Source organism: Tachysurus vachellii, chromosome 4 (assembly GCF_030014155.1).
Source record: "Tachysurus vachellii isolate PV-2020 chromosome 4, HZAU_Pvac_v1, whole genome shotgun sequence".
In the NCBI taxonomy this organism is placed as follows: Eukaryota; Metazoa; Chordata; class Actinopteri; order Siluriformes; family Bagridae; genus Tachysurus; species Tachysurus vachellii.
Window position 1 is genome coordinate 24,310,779 of NC_083463.1, and position 21,118 is coordinate 24,331,896.

Below are 21,118 nucleotides of genomic sequence, written 5' to 3' on the forward strand. Positions count from 1 at the left end.
TAAACAAATTACAGGTAGTGCAAAATTCGGCGGCGAGAATACTTTAACATCTTTAACATCACCTGATTACAAGCATACCTAATATTTTTCTCTTTCTCTATTTTCCCCTCCCTCTCTCCCTTCCTCTATCTCTTTCTCTCTGATATACATGCCACTCCTGCGCTCCCAGTGTTCTGAGTTCCAAGTCTGATTTCTCCTTCTTACGGTTGGAGCCTCATTGCACGGTTTGCACTCTAAGGATATATCTGTATAGAGAGCATGTGACTCAAGGGCTGTTGTGTATAGAGCCGCTTGGAGACTGTCATGCTATCTTTGAACTATTGTTGTGTCGGTCGGCTTTGTGGTTGGGTCTTCATCAGCAATCATTTGAAAACTTTGGCAGGAAGGAATTAGTGTTGGGTCTTTTTATCCATTTTTATCCATTTCAAAAACATAAAATTAATCAGATTTTTAAAAGAAAGATTGTTGCACAGAGGCCCAATAATAATATCCTTTATAAGTTTAATTGATTATTAGAAAACCCTTTTGAAATTGTGCTAGCAGAGCTAAAACTGTTGTACTGATTTTGGTTGGTTTAGTGTCTGGAGCATCAGGAGTTGTGGGTTTGTTTACAGTCTCAAAATGACAAGGACTTTCTTTCTTTTCATGGTAAAAACATATCTTAGCATGCTGTGAACTACTCCCTTCATAGAATAGCGCAAAGTAATTCTAACAAGAGCAGAAAAAGCAGCGGGAAACACTGCCATTTTGCCATAAACACTCTTGCTTTTGCTCTGCTGATGCTTTAATAGCTGTCTGAAACACATTTTATTTAAAAGCTTGAATTTTCAGATAAAATTAAACTAAATCCCTGTAATATAACATAATCCCTGTCATATCACAATTTATTTTCTCTTGACATTCGAAAAAAAATAACTCATTAAGCTCTTCAAGCTGTCAGTGGAAAACACATCTATACTTACAGAGACTATTTAACAGTATTCACATGACAAACCTGAAAACCATTTGAAACAACACTGAAGAATACATCAGTTCAATACTTTCAAAGATTCAGTGTGAGCATTTTTGAAACACAGCAACATTTAGAAATATTTCTTTCATCTAAAGACAATTTCAAAGAATATACAGACATTATAGATGTTAACTGCCAAGCTTCAAGATCACACATTTACTGAACTTTTTTTCCTTTTCTCAGCTAAAACATATTTTGATATTATCAACAGGAAACTTGCTCAATATTAGGTTGCATGAAGCTGATTGACTGAAGTTGGTCATATTTTTAAGTAACCCATTGATAAACATTGAAAAATGGAGCACAAACAATTTCAGCTCAATAGGATCTTCAGTTTTTGAGAAACACAGATTTAAACTTCAATCTCTATAGAGATCCATACCCTAAACTTTGTATACCTCTTCAGATTTTTAATACCATCTATGGTGTCAGATGTTTAATACAATCTAGCTATATTTCTTATTTAACTTTGTAATATTTGTTTCAATTAAACATTTTTCCATTGCACTTGTTATAGTGAAATAGTTGAAGTATGAAATAAAGTTTATTCATCTTCAGTGGAAGATCAGTTCCAAGCCCAAATAAAAAAGAATTGGCATAACTGTGAAAACTCAGTGTAGACATTGAATAATATCTGTAAATGTGGTTTCTGAACAAGCAACAAACTGAAATAATGAACAAATTCACACTGATTATATTTTAAATTCTACTCTTAGCCATCATACTCCATCCATTGAATTCACTTTATACTATTTACTGTCATGCATTTTCCACAGTATACTGTTTTTTCTTTGCCACTTTCACCTCTGGATCATTATAGATCTAGAGCTACATCTGAATTGTTGAAAAGCTTCTTTTTTTCCATTGATAAATGTTAAATCCCTCCCAGCACTAGCTTCAGAGAACAATAAAAATCATTCACAATGACTCAAATGCCAAGCAGAATGGTTGATTATGCTGAAGACAGATATGCTTTGGAAATCACCCGCCATTTGTTTAAGGAGAGGCTGGAGAACTTTGTACAGCACTTAAAACTGTTGCATTACTAGGAATTGATATGGCCTCGTTCCTTAAAGTAAAAAAGTTGTTAATAATTCAGACATAAGATGCTAAGAACTCCAGGAAAAGAACCGTTAATTCAAATCTAATAAATAGTTTTTAGTAGTGTAGTTAAATTACATTAAACTAAAATAAGTGAATACAACACTGGTAACCATGAAGACCTATCACAAACTTGCCAAATATTATAACTTTTAGAAAGAGGTTTTACATACTGTATAATAAACACATTTATCTAAAAGCTTGAGCTATTCTTCAGGTCAGCAGCTGTTGGTTTTTAGATTCAGTTATGGCTTAAATTTGAATATTGATTAAAACTTTCTCTTTATGAAAATTCAGTGCTTCTAAAGAGTAATGTATGAATGTGCTGTACTCCAACACATAAGTTATGGTAACCACACTGAAAATTTCCAATCAGACCACCAATGTATACTCACCAGCCCACACTAGCAACTCAAAGAAACAGAGGTGTGTGTGCATATGACAAAGAATGCAAGTGAATGATTCTCTTTAGCTGATATGTGTATGTTCCAATTCCATGTGTGTGGGTTGCTAAACAATGACAATTCTCTTTTACATCACTGGCCCTGGGATGTTCCACTTTGCTATTACACTTTAAATTTGCCAGATTTACATATATAGAATTCTAATTCTAATTTCTTTAGGAAATTTCCTAGGAAAATGTTAATGCGCACCTCCAAGTTTCGTGACATTGCACTTCCCTACCCTATATAAATATGCTCAACACACATTTCTTGCCAGGTAGTCTCTCCGGTTTGCCTAGTGTGTCTGAGGACAACACTGTCTTGCTTCCTGTTTTGCCTTCCCTGTTTTTGACCTGGCTTTTTTCTCCTTCTGGATTTTTACCTGCCCTTCATTGCTGTGTTTATCTGTTTTAGATTGTTGGACTGTCTATTGACCTGGATTATTGCCTGCCCCACGTGATTGTGTCTGCCTGTGATTTCTGGACTTTTGGACTGTCTGTTGACTTGGATTATTGCCTGGTCTATATTGTTCTCACTGCCTGTCAGTTTTGGGTTATTAACTAAGATTTTTGCCTTTAATTTTCAGACTCTTTGTGTCTGCTGTTGCCTTTATACCTGATCTCTCTTGTTACTGTTGCATCACTTGCATCTTATTATCAAGACAAGACTTGAACTCGTGTCTGTGTCCTGCATTTGGGTATGCATCTGCCACCCCTGATGGTACCATCTGGCCAGACACAGACCCAGGATACGTCTGAAGAGCATGCACGCTCTCCTCAACACCCCTGTCCCAGAACTTAGTCACACACGAGCATGAACTTCAGGACCTTGCCGTTGTGAACCAGGAATTTGTAGGCCACCTCAATCAGCCCTCCACCTTGACCACTTTAGCAGCATTAGTTCTGTCACTGGTGATCAGTAACATTGTCAGCGCAATGCCTCCTATTTTGTGCTCACCTGGGAGATCAAAGTCAAACTCACTGCTCGAGAACTGCCGGGAGGACGCCTCAACACACCTGGCCACCCAGTCCACAACACACAACTCTTTGCTCTCCATTGTCACCAGTAGTTCCAGCCTTAATGCCCCAGTCAATGGTCTTTCCCTATCAGCTGGCTACACCACCATCTAGTCGGCTAGATTTCTTAGATGGCCCACCTCATTTTTCCTACCCAAGCTACCATCCACCAAGGAAATCGATTAGCTCTTGCTCCTGCGTGTCATTAACTGGCATGGCCTACCTCACGACATTGTCTTGGACCAAGACTGAGACTTGGAGCTGGAGGCATTGGTCCTGACTGCCTTGGCCATGCTCAATGTTGACTTGTCTGGAGAAAGGCCCACTCTGTGCTTTCAGTGACTTTCTGTGCGTCTTTTAAAAGCTACGCCCGGTGGGCCAAACATAAATGCTGTCTAGCACCTCCTTACAGCATTGGCTAGAGGGTAAGGCTGTCCAACAGGGACTTGCCACTAATCATTGCCTGCAGTAAGCTTGTCCCACACCTTGTCGTGTCCTTTCCCTAGGTACTTCGTAATCTCCAATGTACTCAACCCAGTGGCAGTTCTACTCAAGCTCCACAGAGTCATACGGACTCACTTTTCATGTCTTCAGACTCAAGCCTGTGCAAGCCTTCTCACTGGTTGTTTTTACCTGTTATTTCTGGGTTGTTGTTTTTTTACTGTATGTTAACTTGGACTATTGCCTACTCTATGTTGTTGTCACTGCCTGTCAGTTTTGGATTCTTGGACTGTGTTTCACTAAGATTTTTGCCTGCCATTTTGGACTCATCTTTTTTTGGATGCATTTCTGACTTCTCTCTTGCCATTTTATCCTTCACCCTTCCCTGTTTTCTTTAAAGATTCTTAATTTGAACTCTCATCTGAGTCTTGTATTTGGGTCCGCATCTGCCACCCCTGACATAAAAGGTTATATTTGTCTGAAGTATATTTAATTATGACCCTAAATGATTAAAACATTTTGCAATTGTAAAATGGGATGAAAATGGGTCTGCCAATAATGTCTGTCAAGATTAATAATTTTTAACAGTATTTTAAAAATGTCAGCAAAAGAAAACCAGTGCCATGTGGGCTATTGATTTTTTTATTTGTTTTTTTCTTAAAAATCTGGACCTGCTTTGACATGGTAAAGGCTGGCATATTTTTTAAGTATAAACAACAGATACAACTCTCATATTCCGAAAGAAACTGAAGTAATAAGGCACAACAAAGTTTGTGTATTCAGAAGTACTTAATATGAATATGCACGTGACAACTACTGTAGATTTGCAGCAATCAAAAACCTTAAGGCAGAATTTGCTTGCAAATTCAGAGGCGAGTCAATTTTCTCAGAGGAGGTGGAATAGTGTGATTAAACAAGATCCCCATGTAAAGTTATTCCCACCTGGATAGGCTTTACTGATGATGCAGACATTGTGTTGAGGCAAATGTCTTTTGAATTATGCATTTATTTATTTTTTTTAAATGACCAAAAGATTATTATACATGGTGGGCATTTTATCTATATGAAATACAACAGCAAATAACAAAGGATTTACTTAAGGTGTAGACAGGACGTGATTTGTTTACCTAGTAAATTTTAAGGTCAGGCATCATGATAATAACAAAGCTGAACTTTTACTTATGACTGGCCCAAAATAAAGCAATATTATTTTCTCATTTTCTTTTTTGAAGAACTTAGTGGCACATACCACAAAGTGTAAGCCACAGAAAAACAGGAAGAAGAATTAAACTAACAGGAAATAGACACCATAAAATACTTGAGAAAACTTGAGAAAATATAATGTGTTTATACTGTAGATGTGCGCTCTCTCTCTCTCTCTCTCTCTCTCTCTCTCTCTCTCTCTCTCTCTCTCTCTCTCTTTCACTCTCTCTCTTTCACGCTCTCTCTCTCTCTCTCTCTCTCGCTCTCTTTCTCTCTCTCTTTCACGCTCTCTCTCTCTCTCTCTCTCTCTCTCTCTCTTTCACACACACACACACACACACACACACACACACACACACACTCATTCACTGCAAACCAGACTTTGAGTTCCTCAGTTCTGATTTATTGTATGCTTTACAGAAGTATAGAAACAGAATAAATATTAATTACTAAAAATTTTCAAGTTTAAATTTAAGTTACTATATATCTCTAGCATATATCCCTAATGAGCAAGCTGAAGGCAACGGTGTCAAGGAAAAACTCCCTGACTTTAAGAGGAGCCAGACTCAGAGGGTAAATCATTCTCATTTGGATGACACTGGACAGTGAACAATGTAAATGTAAATAATGTCCTTCATAAAGCAGTTTGTAGTTGAGTGAAAAAATAGATAATAATTCCGAGCTCACTTCCTACTGACGTCTTCAAATGAGTGCTGATAATGACCCAACCGTAAAGCTGGCTAATGCAACAGTGGTTCAAAGAAGCCGTGACTATCAACGGGTGCCCCATCCACAGCAACCATGAGTAACTGGCTGTCCATGCAGATCGATTCAATTCAAAATTCAATTTCAACTTATTTGTGTAGCGCTTTTAAAAATAGACTCCGGCAAGACTAGTTATGACAGCATATCTGAAAGGCAGAGCCAAAAGGTAACACAGACATGAGGGCTTCTTGGGACATAAAGTTTCCCACCACTCCACAGTCAGAAAACCTGAGTGACCTAAAAGGTTGGTAAAGCAACAGTATCCAAACATCCAAGTCCACCAAACACCAATAACCCTCCAAATCTGCTCCTTTACCTAAGAAAAGCTATTCATATAAAGCTAGATTATTAACACTAACTAGAAGGCTGTTCCATAACTGTGGTTAGAACTGTAAGAGAAAGCTTTGCCCCCTGCCTTTACTACTTGAGGTACTACCAAATACCCTGCACATGTACACACCACACACAGACACACACACACCTTACCCCTCTACGCCCCACCACCACACACACACTCACTTTTAGCAGTTCTTGTAAAAGGAGGGTTTCTTCCCCTCTGTACTTACGTTGTGGTATGACTCACAAATTTCACACCATTCTGAATATACATCCACCTTCTGTTCTTATAAACAGAATATACCATACATTCATTCATTCAAAATCTACAAAAATTGAAAGAAGCAAAAATAATGGTGCTTACACATTTTACAGGTACACTCCCATGGTTCATAAGTAGGTTCCAAACCAAAATGATATTATTATTGTTACAAATGTTTGATTTTTTTGTATCTTATGTTTTTGGCAAGAAACATTCAGCAGACTTAAATCCAAAGACTTTTTAATTAAACATATACTGTAGTATATAACAAAACAGAACTTCAATAAGATTTTGTTAGCATGAAAGTCCCTTTGTGCATTTTGATCATAAAGGGGATGTCCCCTGGTGGCTTTTTGACAAAAAAAAATTCTGAGGGGTAAAAATTTTACCTTCATGTGACAACACACATGGATTTTCTCTGATGCATAGGAGTTCCATTGTTTGAGATACTTTTTTGACAACAGGCTTTTGCTACTGCACTATATACGCATATACAGTGCCAAAGTATACAGACCCTTGACCAATTTTCAAATATAACTGAATTACAAATGGTGTATTTTATTTTAAAACACTGTAACTAAAAATCAACTATTGTAAGGTGACATTCGGATAAGCGGTAGAAAATGAGTGAGAGAGAGTGAGTGAGTGAGTAAGGTGACATTTTTTCTGTGGGAAATATTTTTGTGAAAAAAAATTAAATAGAAAAAAATTGCATAATTATCCAACCCAAACATTTTAATGTTTGGTCAAGGCACATTTTGCTGCAATAACTTCTTTATATATTTTTGGGTAAAGACACCAATCAGGCATAACGTTATAAGCACTGACAGGTGAAGTGAGTAACACTGATTATCTCTTCATCACGGCAACTGTTAGTGGGTGGGATATATTAGGCAACAAGTAAACATTTTGTCCCCAAAGTTGATGTGTTAGATGCAGGAAAAATGGGCAGGCATAAGGATTTGAGCAAGTTTGACAAGGGCCAAATTGTGATGGCTAGACGACTGGGTCAGAGAGGTCGGCGACAGGGCGACAGGGTCATGGGCGAAAATTCTCCTTGATCAGAAATGGTTTGAGGAGCACAACAAGGAGTTTGAAGTGTTGACTTGGCCTCCAAATTCCCCAGATCTCAATACAATCGAGCATCTGTGGGATGTGCTAAACAAACAAGTCCGATCCATAGAGGCCCCACCTCACAACTTACAGGAATTAAAGGATCTGCTGCTAATATCTTGGTGCCAGACACCACAGCACCCCATAAATGGGTCTAATGCCTCAGGGGTCAGGGTTGTGGCAGCAAAAGTGGGATCAACACAATATTAGGAAGATGGTCATAATGTTATGCCTAGGTTGTTTGGATAATAATGCCAGCCCAATCTGACAATACCTGAAAGCTTGAACATAATAAAACCAATTGAACCCTATATTTGATCATTTTGCACAGAAAACATGGACGGTGGCCCGTTAAAACCCTTCGCATTGTGAAACTTCTATCTATCTACCAGCCTTTATTCATAGATTGTAGACTGACAATCTTTAGAAAATATCATTAGATATATCATTAGGTATCATTAAAAATCATATTCAGAAACTTTACACATAGATTTGATGAAAGATATGTATGGTTCTTTTAACCAGCTGCCACAGTGATATGTAATAAACCTGCTTTTTATAATGTAAACTCTCACTTAAACTCTCATTCTTTATTTCCCATCTCACTGTCTGGGACTTTTTTACATATACATTTACATAGTTGACCCTTTGGTATCACACAACTAGTTACATAACAAAGAGTATCAGTATGGTATGACTAAGATCTGTAACCTCCAGCAAGTGGGGGGTTCCACCTCAGTAATCATGAAGCCTTTGCAGTCACTGAACACGCTTTGTGACAGGCAGCTAGGGGACTTTCTGAGAACAATCATGTGATTTTTTGAATTAAACTTCTGCCTCCACATACTCACTTCTATATCTTTGCCACTAATTTAAGCTACTCAAAAAAAAAGACTAATGATGCCACAAAATTAACTGTTGCATCATTGAGAGCTTAATTTACCAGTTAAGTCCAAGTATCATAGTTGGGTACCTATTGTAAAGATTGAAAAAGAAATAACATGGAATTGAAACAGACTTTGAAACATTTCTATCTTTTCTTTGCACCACATCAACTTTTTTTAAATCATATTTGAAGAGCTCTAGCATCAGTGATGCATTTTGGGATTTGGAGTCCATCACAAAGTAAATATTGTTGCAAGCAGTGGAGGCTCAGTAGTTAAGGCTATAGTTTAGAAGGACATAAGTTCAAATTCAGTGCCACTAAGTTGTTTTTGTTGGGGTCTTGAGAAAGACCCTTAGCCCTCAAAATGCTTTGGGGTATATTGTCTTAATTCTACATGGCATAAAAAGTGTCAGCCTTATTAATTAAATGTAACACCAACACCAGATGCTGTTCTGAATCTCTTTTGAGACTTGAATCAGACTTTTACATTTTGACATTAGTTTGACTTGAAATGCAGCAGGCTTATTTCAGCTAGAGTTTCTGCTCTCTGAGTGAGATGGTCACTATGCGGCATGTGAATTTTATTGTTCAAAAGTAAAACAAGTAGTAGGACATTGTAGAACAAGCTTCAGATTCACAAAGGAATCTCACAGGCATTAATAATGTTCAAAAGCTAGACAATCCCTTTTCTCCAGCATCACCCACGATAACATTAACAAGCTCACCACCTCATAGTATTCCTGAATTAATATCAGCTGAGAGATGTAATAAGTCCATATAAAATCCATAATGTGGTGTCAATGACCTGTGGTATCTCCAAGGGTTTGATTCTTGGGCATCTTTTATGTAAATTTGAACGGAGTCCCCTTGGAAACATTATAGAAGTTTATAGGATATTCTGGGTTCTATAAAGATAAACATTAAAACTAATAAAAACTATAAACGTTGTTTTATGAACTTGAGAGACCTCAAATAAAAACATAAGCTGTAGGCAGGGCGTACTAATGGACTCTAATTGGAGAAAAAGAAGAGAACATCACCATTCATAAATCATTACACTGACAGACAACTTTGGAAGAGCCCTGACATTAGACACATTTTTAAACAAACATCCAAGCAATCCAAGCAAGCTTTCCAACCAGTTCAAATCTCTATACTATTAGTTTATATCTTGTTTTAATTTGTACCTGTAGATAAAAGTGATGTAATTGCAAAAAAAATCACTTTTCACTTATTAAACAAATAAAATCAACAGAATGAGTATTTCAACTGAGGAAAAGTTAGGAAACCCTATGCCCTTTGGATGAAATAACCTCTATGAGGCATTTCTTGTAGCCATCTACCAGTTTCTGACATCACCTCGAAGAAAGATTTCCCCACTCTTCAATGCAGAATTCTTACAGATGTGTGATGTTTGAGGGGTTTCTTGCATGCACAGTCCATTTGAAATCACCCCAAGGGACTTCAATAGGATTTAGAGCTTGGTGTTGACTTGACCATTCCAGAATTCTTGGTTTTCTACTTTTCAGCCAGTTCTTGGTGGACTTACTGGTATGTTAATACAAGGTCCCGTTCCACTTTGGCCTAATTTTTTGACAGAAGGTCTCACATGTTTCTCAAGCACCTGATGCAACCTGCAGCAAAGCATCCCCAAACCATAACACTTCCGCCTCCATGTTTCACAGTTGGTATGAGGTTCCTTTCCTGAAATGCTGTATTTGGTATTCGCCAAACATGCCCTCTGTTATGATCTCAAAATAATTTAATTTTGACTCATCTGTCCAAAGCACAATATTGCAGAAGTTTGGCCTGTTTGTTTGGGTTATGTGTTCTTTTACAAACTTCAGTCTTGCCCTCATGTTTTTCTTAGACAGCAAAGGTTTCCTCCTTGCACACCTCCCATGATAATTAAAGTTGTGCAGTCTCTTTCTGATTGTAGATTCATGCACTTTGACATAAACTGAAGCAAGAGCTTTCTGTAGGTCCGCGATGATATTTTATTTTTGGAGACTTCTTTAAGCATCTTGTGGTCTGCTTTTGGTGTGAATTTGCTTGGATGGCCTGACCTGGCCATGCCTGCAGTTTTTTTTTTTTTAAGTGTTCTCTACTTAAAAAAGTGGTTTTCAGACAGTGTAATTGCCGATCTGAAATTCTTTTGAGATCTTTTTTTATATCCTTTACTAGACTCATAAGCATCAACAATCTTTTTTTCTGAAGGCCCCAGAGAGCTCTTTGAAACTCACCATGGTGATTAACTCTCACTTCAACAAAAATACTACTAAATATCGGAGGTTTAAATAAGACAAGCCTTCTTCAAAATGCTCTGTAATAATGTTATTATAATTTGCACCTGATACATCTGTAGGTCATTTTATCCATTTTAAGTCCAAATAAATGTAGGCGTGTCCTTACTTCATTCATTCATTCATTTTCTACCGCTTATCCAAACTACCTCGGGTCACGGGGAGCCTGTGCCTATCTCAGGCGTCATCGGGCATCAAGGCAGGATACACCCTGGACGGAGTGCCAACCCATCGCAGGGCACACACACACTCTCATTCACTCACGCAATCACACACTAGGGACAATTTTCCAGAGATGCCAATCAACCTACCATGCATGTCTTTGGACCGGGGGAGGAAACCGGAGTAAACCCCCGAGGCAAACTCCACACACACAAGGTGGAGGCGGGAATCGAACCCCGACCCTGGAGGTGTGAGGCGAACGTGCTAACCACTAAGCCACCGTGCCCCTCGTGTCCTTACTTATTGTTTTTAAAAAAAATTACATTTTACAGATCATTTAAAAAAGAAATTTCTTTCTTTTTATTTGTTATCAGTTATATTACTTGAACCTTCCAATTTTGTTAAAATTAAGATAAAATTAACAATAAAATGTTAAACTATTTAAAAAACACAGCTTTCATAGAGTGTCCTAATTTTTTCTCATGACTATATACCTTGACTAATAATTACTGTGGCAATTTATATATTTTTTGTGCAGGCTTGCTATGGCCAAATGAAACATGTTAGCGGTATGTTGTACTCTTGTGTTTGATACCTTTGATTTAATGCATAGAAAGATCTCATCATGCTATGAGGATTTTCCACAATCCAAATAAAATGATAATTTAGCTTTCTGTCTTTTTCTTTAGTTGTGTCATGTTGGATATCTAATTTTGTTTTTCTCCTAATCCTTCCTAATGGGAAAAGCAACTTTTCTTTGAGCATAATGAAAATGTTTTTGCTGTTATTGTAATATGAATTTAAATATGACATTATAAATCATATTTTATTTAAATAAGAGCTCCATTCCCACATCATGGGAAATCGTTTAAATTCCAAAATTTGCATGCATCTTCCACTGAAACTACAAGGTTCATATATTTAGATTAAGAATTATTTGTCTATTATTCTAAAAATTATTTATACATGCCCAAGAAAGGATAACCAGTGAACTGGTGACAGGGTCATGGACACCCATGGTATGTTTACAAGCAAATTATGCAGTTTATTAAGATTTTTAGGCTACTATTACAGCTGCTGTCACTGCAGTAGACAAAATAGGTAATGGGAAAAATGTTTAGAATGCCTTTTTTTTTTAAAATAATTCTTCTGTTTCAACATTTCTTTGAAATTAGCTAAGATAAAAAAGACAACTTTGCAGTGAAATGTGCTCCACTATTCAGGTGTGATGTTTAAACTGTTGTTTTATACTGCCAAACATGTAATCTATTTAACCTACTGTTTTGACAAACATGATCAGTACTCAGGAGCCAGTGTATACAAGGCATCTGGATACAATGCATGTTCAATCTCCTGGTATTTCCCCACTCCCCCAAGCTTTCTTTTCCTGCAAAGTCAGACTGAAGCCAAATCTTCTCTGTATGCTGACTCTATGCCACCAAGCATCTAATAGGTTTTGTATTTTGGTATGATTGAACAGAAAAGTAGATGATGTTTATAGTACTTAGGATTTCAATTGTGAAAGTGTCATTAAATCTATTAAGTGATACAGTAGTCATGAGTAATATGCAAGATACTGATAAGACATTACTTCTTAGACCATTTTTGAAAATAATTCCCAGAAGCATTATTAATATATTGCTTAATGCTTCTCCATATTAAGTTTCATACAAAGAGTTAGCCAAAGATCAACTGTTGAATTAGCTTCTGCAGGCTCTGATAACTTATCTGCCAAATGACATTCCACAGTTTTACCAACCCAATGCGGTGAGCAAGGGTCATTAAATGATGACAACCACCAACCACCCAACCTGAATTAAACACTTCCTGCCATTTACAGGTCTTAAAAGTTGAAATACTCTATTAAAAATTACATCTGACACCTTAAGGTCATTCACATCTTAATCTTGACACAAATAAATCAATGATGAGCAACATAGCAGGAAATAATGGTGATATTGGTAGATATATTGTCTAAATGTTTAATAAAAAGTATAAAAAGTGCTGCTAAAAACAACAATCTTTTAATTTTGCAAACAAAACACCTAAATAATTTATCATACATAATTAAGGTGAGACAATACAACAATTTTACAGTTGCCATTATGAAGGCAATAATTATCTCCTTGGAAGAGGTAGATCAGAGAAGGAATTTATATAAAAAAAAAAAATAAAAAAAAAAAAAAAAAAAAAAGAGACGGAGAAAGAAACAGAGATTCAAATATGAACTCATTTTCTGAATGACACTCCAAACTATAATGCAAATGTCAAACAACTGGTCTTGTCATTCCAGTATATAAATGCCTAGACCGTATTATAATAAAGATCAACATCTTACCAGCATAAACATGTACAGACATTACATTCATCCCCTGAAATATGACCATCTTTGGATCCAGCCCAAAAATCACACCTCAGTAGCACGATCATTTACAATGACAGGGTATGTGGGGTGTCAATTTTCAAGGATTAGCAAAAGGTGACAATTTGTACAGATTAAAAGATAGTTTAGACTGACAAAGGGTTAAAGAATTTTTTTAAAAAATTCCTCATTTTAAGACTAGTTTGGAATAACATTTAAAGAACTACTCTGAGAACTCAATCATTGAAGAGCCACATTTCCAAGAGGAACTTTACAAAAACTAAAATCCAGCCATCTCCTTAGAGATGAACAGTCCATAAATAGTTCTGCATTGCTCATGTGCAGCAACACTGACAGCCTGTCAATTCTAAGCCATACCACAAATGATACTCCATTCAAAGTCTTTTGAGCAGCTCTAATCTGGCCTTGAGATTTTCCTGTTTATGCCGCAGTCTGTCTCTCGTTTTACTAAGCTCCTGTCGCTCTGTTTCCAGGTTGCGGATGCTCTCCTTAGCTCGTTTTAGTATCATCACCTTGGATGCTTTATCATTATAAGATAGTTCAGGCACGTGGTCACGCAGCCGCTGGAAGCAGTTCTTCAATTCATTGCGCCGTTGCCGCTCCATAACGTTATGACTTCTACGGCGCTCGTCATCATCGTCTAGGTCACAGGCATGGCGGGAGGTGAAGTGTCTTGTATTTCCGCGAACACGTTTTACACTCGGTGAAGGAGGTGGGGGTGAAGCTGGGCGAGGAGCAGCATAGTTGTGTTGCTGCTGGATCTCAAGGTGACAGCGCTTTAGTGCCTGCTCCTGCTCACGCTTGCTATCGTCTTTATGCTGCTTTGAGCGTGTGAATGTGTTGCAGCGGCGAACAGTCACCACATCAATCTCCTCCTCTGTATCACAATAAACAAAAACACTTAATGTTAAAAAAAAAAAAACTCAAAAATGAGTGCAAAACTACTGAAGTCCAGATGAACATCAAAATGTGGATTTTAAGAAGGCTTACATACAAAGGTATTAAAACAACAAAGAATACCAAGGTATAAAGAAAGTGCTGGTCAGGAGACGACCATCTCACTAAGACAGTCATGGTGTAGTTGCGACTTAGATGTCGCCAGTGTGGAAACTAGCGTGGAAATTTAAAGTGGTAAGAATAAGAAACGTTCACCCACCAGAATCGCTGGATGATTCACCGGCCGCGGACAAAGAGCCGTAATCAGAGGAGGTCTCGCTGAACTCGGGCGAGTTCCGGATCAACTTCTCGCTCTGCGTTGTCGCCTGACACGCAGCCGCGGCGCCACTACAGTCCAGCGTAGAGCCTACAATCTCGGCAAAGATTTCCGTGTCGATATCCGAAAGCAGGGGACTCGTGGAAAGCACGGACATTTTTTCTTCAGCCGATTTCTCCGCAGCGCAGGACCACAAGCAGTCGTCCGAGACATCAGACTTCACGCGTTCATCGCCCAGATCACAGCTCCAGTTCCAGTGCAACAAGTCGCCGTCCTCGAGCAACAGCTCCGACACCAGCTCGAGCTGGTCCACGCTGGACAAGGACCTGCCGAGGCCGCCCTTTCCCGGCGGAGACTGTGGCGGCGTGGGGATCGACTGCAGGTCCTTGATTAAGCTCTGACAAAACTCGTCGTCGAACAGCAGCGGCTCCGACTCGACAAGCCAGTCGTGTGGCGGTGAACGACTCGGCAGCATGTTTACAGAAGCCTAGAAAACAAAACAAACAGCCTAAAGTGAGACGCGGTTTGATTAAACGCTGAAAACGGAGACACTTCCGCGGCCACGTGGTTACAAGGACAAACTTTCCACGTGTTCTCCCATTCATACGACCCCCGACTATGTGGGCGCATGCGCACTTCGCTGTACCTGTCGGATATAGTTTTAGGGTCAGTTACTTGTTTCTACGCTACACCGCGTGTTTTCGACACGATCGGATAAAAACAGTCAGAACACCAGCAACTTCTTTTTTTTTTAAACGGTCCGCACTCGGTGGGCGGGGCTTCACTCGCCCCTCCCAGGTTTATGGTGATGTCAGGCAACAGCTGGAAAGGCCGCTTGGTTCACAAATGTATTAAAGGCACCTTAAACACCCCTTAAACTAACTTTCAACACGGATATTCAAAAGTGACAGATGTACTGTTAAGTGTCACATGCATTTCCACCAACACGTAATTATTTTTATTTATAGTGCACGTAATCTAATATTTATAAAGGAATTTCCTCTCAACTCGGTTCACTTGGGTTCATTTAAAAATATGTTATTTAATAGTTGGTCTTGTTTAAAAAAATTAAAGTTGGTCTTATCCGAAGATGCGTTAGATTTTACACGGAGTAAAAAAAAAAACAAAAACGTATCCGGGGTAAAATCTCACGTGTAAAAGGCGCAGCCGGCATTTTCGTGCCCATGCTGCTTCATCCACGTCGCAGCGCTGTGCGTTTGGCATGAAAAATGAAGGACTTACCTTTTTATTTAGTGACCCTAGTGAACGCAGGCGAAGCCCGTCGTCGAGGAACTGCGAGCGGCCAAAAGTACCACGAATACGCGAGGAATAGTTTGTTAAACCGACAAAAAAAGGCTCGTCTCCATATCGCGAGACCACGCGGCACGGAAAGGCAGTGGGCGGCGCGCTGAAGGGATTTAACGTTATACTACCGAAGCGCTTATTAGTGTCCTTCCACGTCCAAATTCGCGCCAAAATCCACCTCTAAACGATGCAATTCGCAGAGCGTTTATTATTATGACAAACGATGCGTGGTGGAAAAAGTGTTAGATCGTTAATGTTGTGAATTGTCTGTGACATCGGGGGGTTTGGAGGTGAGACACATACGTGTGGGGATATAGTGCGCGGTGCGGAGTGATCTGACTGCCGGCGAAGCTCCGCTGAAATTCCAAGAAAACGAAGGCGGGAGGCGCGTTTTACTTTCCACGTGTCAGTGCGCACAAAAGCCGGCTGTTTTTTTTCCTTACGTGTTCCATTGCGGGCCACTTCTGGGAACTGATGACTGTTACTCCGAAACACATGTGTATCCATACAGTTTATTCAATGAAAAAAATAAATAAAATAAAACAAATAAATCCTTCAAATTCACGTAGATTGAAGCGAATTGCTGTTGAAACATCTGGCAACCCCGTCTGTTAATAAATGTTAATAGGTGTTAATAGGTAGGAATCTCCAAAGAGCGTACAAAATGTCTAGTTAGTTCACTGTGCTCTTCTTTTGCTCAAAAAAAAAAAAAAGATTGCTTTTTTTCTCTACCTTCATGCTTTATGGGAGGCAAGAACTCCAACACTTTAGATCGTTTTGGACCGGAAGTGTTCTATTAATATTGAGTATTATTGAATATCTGAATATTTGTAATGATTGTGGACTCTGTGGAGAATTTGGGTTCAGTTTGTACTGTATGGCTGCTGTGTGAAGGCGCCCACTATAGGCCAAAACGAGCAGACTCTGGAATAGAAATTCATGTGTAAACATCCTTGGATTGCACCGAAATGCAAAGGGTTTTTATCGCTCCGGTGTTTCCTTTAAAGTTCTGATTAAGGCAGTGATTAAGGCAGTAAATGGTTTCTTTTCTCTTTCCTCAAACACAATGTCACTTTTTTTCCATTTGTGAGTCAGAGAAGGAAAAAACATCCAGTATCAACATTCAGTTTCCTTTGACATATCATGCTGTTTTATTTACAGATATAGGAGCATTTTTATAACATGAATTACTCGGTATATATCAGCATATAACATTAAAACCAATAACATGGATTATTGTGTTATGAATGGGGATTTAAATTGTTACAATGCGGCATATCCTTAGTTCAGGTCAATTTCACTTAGCAAAATTTCAAACCATACCAAAATATGTTTATGCATTGATATCCAGGTTCTCCTCTTGGGTTGGGATTGCTTTCTTATCAAAAGTAAACCACTCCAGATTTGGATTGCAATCAGGCTGAGAACACCTATTTCAGGTGGACTCAGATTGAATGTGTTGGTGCGGTTCCAAGACTGCCAATTTCATATATGTCTAAATAAACCGAGCCTAAGGGAAAAAGGCAACAAACTACCGATATCACTAAACTGTTGCATTCTTCTTGTTGATGCTTTTCCAAGCTTGTACTGCAGCTCCATTCAGATGATTGTTTTGGGGGCTTTCCTCCATCAGCCAACTCTTCAGGAAGTGAAATGGTTATTCATACTTGATCTATGAGCTTGTATATTTTTGTTCATGAGTGGTTATTTACTTTCTCCACACTTTTCCATCACTTCGGTAGAGGTTAAGCTTGGTTTGAAAACTTTTGTGACTCATCTTTTTATTTGTTTTCAAAATTCCAATCTGGCCTTCTGACTCTTAAAGCTGATAAATGGTTTGCATATTGTGGTATGGCCACCATATTTCTGCTCCCAGAATCTTCTTTGAATGGTGGATTGTGATGCCTTCACCCATGCCCTGTTGCATTTGGGGATTCCTACACAGTTCTCACAATTTTTGTTATTAACTGGTGTTGTCTTCCTTTGTCAACCTGTTGCACTCAACCAGTGGTTTCTTTTTAAAGACATTACAAATTGTTGTATTGGCTATGCCCATTGCTTGTGCCACTGATTTACTCGATTTACCATATTTTCTCCCATAGACAAATCGGTTATTTGGTGTATTTTTTTATTTGGTGTATCCGTTTTGTAAATACGAATACAGCCTACAGGATGTGATAAACTGTAATAAGTCCAAAAGACATGTATTCATGTCCAAGTGTGATTCAGCCACTAAGCTTGTGGCAAAGCACTGCAGCAGTAACTCTATATTTAGTGCATGCAAAATGGGTGTCTGTAGAAGACAGTAGAATCACTATGGGGTCATACTACCCCAGATGCCAGTGGCATCAGGTGACAGAGACTCACTGCAGCCTCTGGCAGTATACTTACACTCCTTGTCACCATGTAAGGCAGAGAACTGGCACAGGCTTTGCATTGAAGCCCTCGGTGACCTGCCACCTGATGCGGCATTCTGAGAGTCCAGTGTTTAGTGAAGAGCTTCTCAGAAACACAGCTTCAGGACTGGCTGCCTTTATATAGCCAACTCACATTGGTGCTTCTAAAAAATGTCCAACCAACACTTCCTGTTGCAACTCTGAGGAAATGATTTGTTATAGAAGCAATAAATAAATAAATAAATAAATAAATAAATAAATAAATAATAAAGCTGGCAAAAGTAACTGTAATTTGATTCACTTGTTGATGTGTCAGTAAAAAATAGTTTATATGTCTAAAACAGAAATGAATTTACTGGACAAGGTATCACTTATTAAGTTGACCTGGAAGTTGAACACAATATCTGAACTTGTAAGAAAGTAGAAGTCAAGTTTGACGCAATTAAACAACTTGCAAACACTCATGGTGACGTATGTGAAAAGAATAAAGGAAAGTTTTAATTAGATTATGCATGTCATGCAGCAGTTACGTGAGCTACCATTACATAACATTTGTTTTAAATCTGACCTTTATTTGATATTTTAATAATTTATATTTCAGTGTATCTAAAGTTAATTAAACAATTGTAATTGTAAGAACTATGAACTATATTGTTACGTTACAATATCAACATAAAATATTAGATTCTGTTGTACTATATTTAACTGTTACAAGTACGAGCAATTCAGTAGCATAGAGTGCAACTGATCTAGTGTATGTGACATCCAAGAGGCTGAACATGTATTGTATCACATTACACTCACACTGTTATAGACTTCTTTAAATTGATCTTTTTTTTTCATTTGAAATGCTATTTACTTGAAATATGTACAAGTAATATGACCTACAAGTCGTTAAACATGTCACTCTGAAAAAAGTCTTAGGTCTAAAAATAAACCTTAGTCAAAGTTTTATCACAGTCACTAAATGTATAAAGAAGCCAAAAAGCTTTTTCTTTTTAAACCAATGTATGTATAAGTGAGGTTTCTCTTAGACATGATGAGAGCTCTGCAGTCTCATGTAAATTGTTGAGCCCTAGATTGCAAAATGCAAAACTCTTCTTCAGTTTATTTAGATGGTATTAACCATCAGAATAATTATTTTGTCCTATCTAATCATTACATCTTAGAATCTTAGAGAATCAGTCATTAAATAGATAAGTCAATATAAGATATTAGTAAAAGACTTAGGCAAGGTCATTTATTGGCTTTATTGTTTTATGTATTAGCCTATGAAATATCCTTATTAAGACTGTTTAAATATCCTCCCTTTGCTCTCAGAAAACCTCAGTTAAGCCTCTTTGTTGGTAATGCAGGGATTCTAGGCTTTGTGGAACACCTAGTGATGTTCTATATGATTCAGATATGGTGACTGGGAAGGCCACTAAAAAACTAAACTCACGGTCATGTTCTTGAAACCAGATTGATATGACATTTGCTTTGTAACATTATGCATTATCATAATTGTCATGCGGTCATGAAGGGGATGTATGGTTTTATATATATATATATATATATATATATATATATATACACACACACACACACACAAAACCACACACAGTAGCATTCAAGTGATAATTGGTTTTTATTAACGGGTTCAAAGTGTGCCAAGAAAACATTCCAAACACTATTACGCCCCCTGGACCATGCAGTTGTTGCTAAATTCTGACCCTACCATCTGTGTGTCTAATCAGAAACTGGGAATCATCAGGCTATGTTTTTCCAGCCTTTAACTGCACCTGAGACTATTCTAACTTCAGCCTCAGTTTTCTGTTCTTGGCTAACAGAATTGGAACCTGATGTGGTGTTGAGCTGATGGCTGTCTACCACAGTGTATATAGCACCCCATAGTGGTTAATATTTTTCTGCAAAACAGCCTTAACTTAGAACAAGTACAATGCCCTTTATTGTTACATGGCATTGTCATTACTCAAGCCCTTAATACAAAGTATATTAATAACAACTAAGGAATATGTGTATATGAATTGACAAATGTTTATTATTAAATGTCTATTAAATTCTAAAATGTAAGAAAAAACAAATTTCTTGAAATGCCAAACATCTGTTTCTATCTAATGTTTATATACAAGTGTAAAAGGATATTCCAATTATGTCTGCCTTTAATAAAGCATTCATTTAGAGTTCCTACAGCACCTGAAAGCACTCAATAAATTCAACAAAGACACTTGTTTCTTTAAGTGTTCTTGTATTATTTTGTCTGGTCGGTGGCAATAAAAACTCAAAATGCCAACTTAACATCAGATTTGAGGTTACACTTGACACCTGTTTCTTCTGCTAGCTAGTTTACTGAGAACAATAAAAAAAAACACCCAAAACATATTACAAAGAAGGAAAAAAATTAAGGCAAAATAATCCGACAATTATCAATTTTATCAGAGAATACTGGATATACTCATCTTTATAACTGATCACCCTGTGTGATAGCAGTAGTCTAGAATTATATGAATGATTATTCTGAACAATGGAACATAAACACTGCTTGAGTTTTGGAAAATTAGCACTATTTTATTAAAACAAATGTTTAACTTTTTTTTTTTTTTTTTACTTTTCATGCCTTTTTTCTTCACACATTCTTAATCAAATCAATTTTAATTATTCTTGTTACTTTCAGCCCTCATAGTAAACATAGTAAACAAAAGACAATAGACCACAGAAACCACTTTAGAAATTGTTTTGGGTATAGTAAAACAATGTTTTTTTTTGTTTTTCAAATTG

General features: G+C 37.7%; 1 protein-coding gene across 2 annotated transcripts; it reads right to left on the bottom strand.

Moving 5' to 3' along the window:
- Nucleotides 1-13,048: 13,048 nt before the first annotated feature.
- Nucleotides 13,049-16,139, bottom strand: mych (myelocytomatosis oncogene homolog). 2 transcript variants are annotated; one of them, XM_060868457.1, is made up of 3 exons: nt 15,882-16,139; nt 14,583-15,126; nt 13,049-14,303 (listed from the first exon to the last, which is right to left on the bottom strand). In XM_060868457.1, the coding sequence occupies exons 2-3, from the start codon at nt 15,112-15,114 to the stop codon at nt 13,801-13,803; spliced, it is 1,035 nt and encodes a 344-aa protein (XP_060724440.1). In that variant the 5' UTR covers nt 15,115-15,126; nt 15,882-16,139; the 3' UTR covers nt 13,049-13,800. The 2 variants fall into 2 exon arrangements, with proteins under 2 accessions (XP_060724440.1, XP_060724442.1); XM_060868459.1 differs by lacking the exon at nt 15,882-16,139 and having other exon boundaries at nt 14,583-15,434.
- Nucleotides 16,140-21,118: the final 4,979 nt, after the last annotated feature.